Source organism: Hipposideros armiger, unplaced genomic scaffold, assembly GCF_001890085.2.
Source record: "Hipposideros armiger isolate ML-2016 unplaced genomic scaffold, ASM189008v1 scaffold_284, whole genome shotgun sequence".
NCBI classification, from domain to species: domain Eukaryota; kingdom Metazoa; phylum Chordata; class Mammalia; order Chiroptera; family Hipposideridae; genus Hipposideros; species Hipposideros armiger.
The window spans coordinates 20,737-23,922 of NW_017731634.1; the positions used below are offsets into that span (position 1 = coordinate 20,737).

General features: G+C 67.0%; 2 protein-coding genes across 3 annotated transcripts in view; one reads left to right on the plus strand and one right to left on the minus strand.

The window, feature by feature from the left end:
* CCDC27 (coiled-coil domain containing 27) overlaps positions 1-709 on the minus strand; it is a 16,465-nt gene extending 15,756 nt beyond the window's left edge. Inside the window, exon 1 of the mRNA XM_019658431.1 lies at positions 535-709. Within this exon, the coding sequence (XP_019513976.1) occupies positions 535-709 (175 nt within the window). The remainder of the gene's footprint in view (positions 1-534) is intronic.
* Positions 599-3,186, plus strand: part of LOC109391199 (inositol 2-dehydrogenase-like) — a 12,152-nt gene continuing 9,564 nt past the window's right edge. Inside the window, exons 1-2 of one of the 2 annotated variants that reach the window (XM_019658569.1) lie at positions 599-1,252; positions 1,567-2,139. In XM_019658569.1, coding sequence (XP_019514114.1) covers positions 1,011-1,252; positions 1,567-2,139 — 815 coding nt within the window. In that variant the 5' untranslated portion in view covers positions 599-1,010. The remainder of the gene's footprint in view (positions 1,253-1,566; positions 2,140-3,186) is intronic. The other variant, XM_019658570.1, reaches the window with a different exon arrangement.

The window sequence follows — 3,186 nt, forward strand, 5'->3', positions numbered from 1 at the left end:
GGAGGGGCGCGCTGCTGGGCTGGTGTGAAATGACGGCACCCACACCTGCGGCTGGTGTGTAACAGGCACACCTGCATCTCTTTACAGCACCCAGGCCCAGGGGCCTGCTTGAGCCGGGTGCCGCACACCTCGCGGAGGTGTCCCATGTCCCTGTACCCAAGGAAAAGAAGAAGCTCGTGGTTCAGGGACCTCGTTAATAAGACTCGAGTGGTAATTGAGAAGGCCAAAAAGCCTATGATTTTCGTTATTTAAAAACTACTTTAAGTGCTAAGTCAATTTTTGCAAAAATAATTAAGTAAAAAAGCCCTCTCGCCGATCAGGGACATCATGTGGTTGGTGGGCGAGACTCCACGCGGAGACAACAGGCACACAGACAGCGCTCCGAGGTGGGGGTGGCCCACACCTGGAGACAGGCGTGGCTAGAGCCAGTCGGACTGCCCCTCCAGGCCCCGCCCCGCGCCCAGGGCCACGCCTCCGGAACATCGCAAGCTCCTCCCCCTCCAGGCCCCGCCCCGCGTCCAGGGCTTCGCCTACAGAGCGTCGAGAGCCCCTCCCCCTCCAGGGTCCCGCCCCCGGCTCCGCGCCCTGGCTTCCGGTTCCGGGTCGTTGCGGGGTCGCAGGGATTTGAAAGCGCGGCGCCGCAGCGGGAGGTTGGTTCTCGTGGCGCGTCGTTGCCTGTGGTGCGTCCCCTCCCGCGGGAGCCCGGCATGGGCGGCGGTCGCGCGGAGGCAGGTGCCGAGGCTCCTCCGTGGCCGGGCAGGTGGCGGGCGCGGCTGGCGGCGGGTCGGGGCCACCACGGTCCCCCGTAGCCTGCGCAGATCCCGCCTCGCCACCGCCCGCGGGAACCCGGTTCCGAGGCGGAGACCCTCCGAGCGTCAGCTGCCCGCGGAGAGCGCGCCCCCGTCCCCGACCCGTCGGCGGCCCCCTGCGGAGAGCGCGGCTCCCGGGGCCGCTCCGTGAGGGCGCTGCCGCCGCCTCCGTTGCACCCCGGGGGCCCGGGGACCCCCGCGATGGGCCGGAAGAAGACTTTGCAGGATTACGCCGCCGAGTTCACGGACTTGGTGGTGAAGCAGCACCTGATCGAGCTCAGCGACTCCGGGGACACGTCGGTGGTGGAGACGCTGTACTGCCCCGCCTGTGAGCTCCCCGTGCGCGTGCGGCGGGACCGCATCCTGGGCCACCTGTCCACGGGCCGCCACTACCGGAACCGCAGGCTCTTCAAGCAGCACAGCCGCCGGGCGCCGGCTCTCATGTAAGCGCCGCCCCGCCTGCCGGGACCCCGCGCGAGGGCCGGGGGAGGGCGCGTCGTGTCTGCGGGGCTGCCCCGCGGGGGGACTGACTGCGGGGGCTGCGCGTTTCCTGCTCGCGCTTTTCACGGGGAGAGGAAACCCTCCTCCTCGTCTGATGGGTTTATTGTGGTCTGTTCTCTGGACGCTTCCTTACAGCCCACACGGGAGACGCGGAGCGAGCAGCTCCCCACGGGGCGCGCCTGTGGGGTGGTTGGGGGGCTGGGGTCACTGAGCCTTGTCCCGCCTGCTGCGTGACGATCTGCTGTCTTCCGTCCAGCTGCGCAGCCTCGGAGCTCCCCGGGGCCGGCCTCGCCACGCCGCGCAGTCACGCGCCGCTCTGCCCGCCGCCTCCACTGCTTCTCTTGGGCAGCGCCTGCACCGCGGTGCCTTCTGCTCCTGCTGGCCGCTCACCTCTGCTCCCGGGCCCCCCCAGTGCTGCCACCGCTTCCCCCAGGGATGTGCCCGCGCGAGAGAAGCACATGCCGTCCAGCTCCGCCAGCCACCTTGCAGCGTTTCCTGCCCTTCCGGTGAAAAGGCCGTCGGTCCCCTCAGCGCAGGCCCACCAGACGCTTCTCTCGGAAGCCTCCAGCACCGCGGCGCCTCGTGGGGGCACGAGAGGGCTTCGCGGCGTCGGCGCCGTGGGCTCCGGCCGCCTTGGCCTGGCCGTCTTTGGGGCGGGGTGCGGGAGCAGAGCGCTGCTGCGGCGTGTAATGGACGAGAGCGGCTGCTGCCTGCTCTACGTGGTTGAGGACCAGCCGTGTGACGTGGCGCGAGCCTTCAGGGCCGAGTGTCTGTCCAACACGCGGGTGGTTCCCGAACGGGATGCGGACGTCGTCCTCACTGACCAACGGTGCGCTCTCAGTCCGTGTGCGGGCTTCGTCCACCGCCTGCTGTGGGCGGCCGCTGCTCCCTCCGCAGCCACGTCCCCAGCCCGTGCTGCTGAACTTGGTGCCGAGACAGACCGGTGGACCTGGGCGTGAGGGGCACCACGTTCCATGATGAGAGGTCGGGCTGGTGGAGAGAGGGAGGATGGAGGGGTGCTATTTCCGGTGAGCTGCCAGGGAGGAGGGGGGCATTTGTGCAGGGACCTGAGTGCACCAGTGAGCTGGCCATGCAGGTGTCCGGGGGACAAGCCCTCTGGACAGACTGGACACCCGAGTCCTCATAAGGCCCCAAAGTGGGAGCCTCTGTGGCTCCTCAAGGAATAGTGTGACCGAGCTGGCAGGAGTGCGGCAAACTTGGGGTGAGGAGTGGAACTTGAGGTCAGCGTGGTGGCCAGGGTCCTGGGCACTTGAGCAGAAGGCTGATGTGACTAACGTTTTGAAAGCGTTGCTCTGGCGTGTTCTTTCAGTGCTGCTGGAGACCACACTCTAGGGGGCCAAGGGTGGAAGGAGGCAGGGAGATCGGGGGTGGGGCCTCGGAGGGGGTGCAGGTTCCGTTCCAGACCACCGCAATCAAGTGAGTCGTCATCCTTTTGCTGGTGGACGGTTCGGCCTTCTATTTGTAAAACACGAAACATCTGTGAAACGCAGTGAGCGAAGCGCCACAAAACGAGGAAAGCCTGTAGTTCTGGGCGGACCAGGTGGCCGCCGGCTTGCATGTAGGAGATTGAACGGAGAGCCTTCGAGACTGCTGAGTTCCCAGGTGCCGCTTCCTTGCTAACTCAGCAGCCGTGCGCAAAGAGCCCATCGGCTTGGGGTAGGAGTGTTCCCAGCCGCTGAGCGGAACCCTGAGAGGCAGCATTCTAGACTTGCTGCCAAAGCCGACTAGTGTGAGCAGAGCGGACTCAGATGGGCCAGGTGGGTGGGGGCGGGGATCAGGTGAGAGCAGGGCCTGGCACTTCCCAGGCTCGTGTCACAGAGCTGGCTGGCGCGCCCACAGAGCAGGCCTGGCCCAT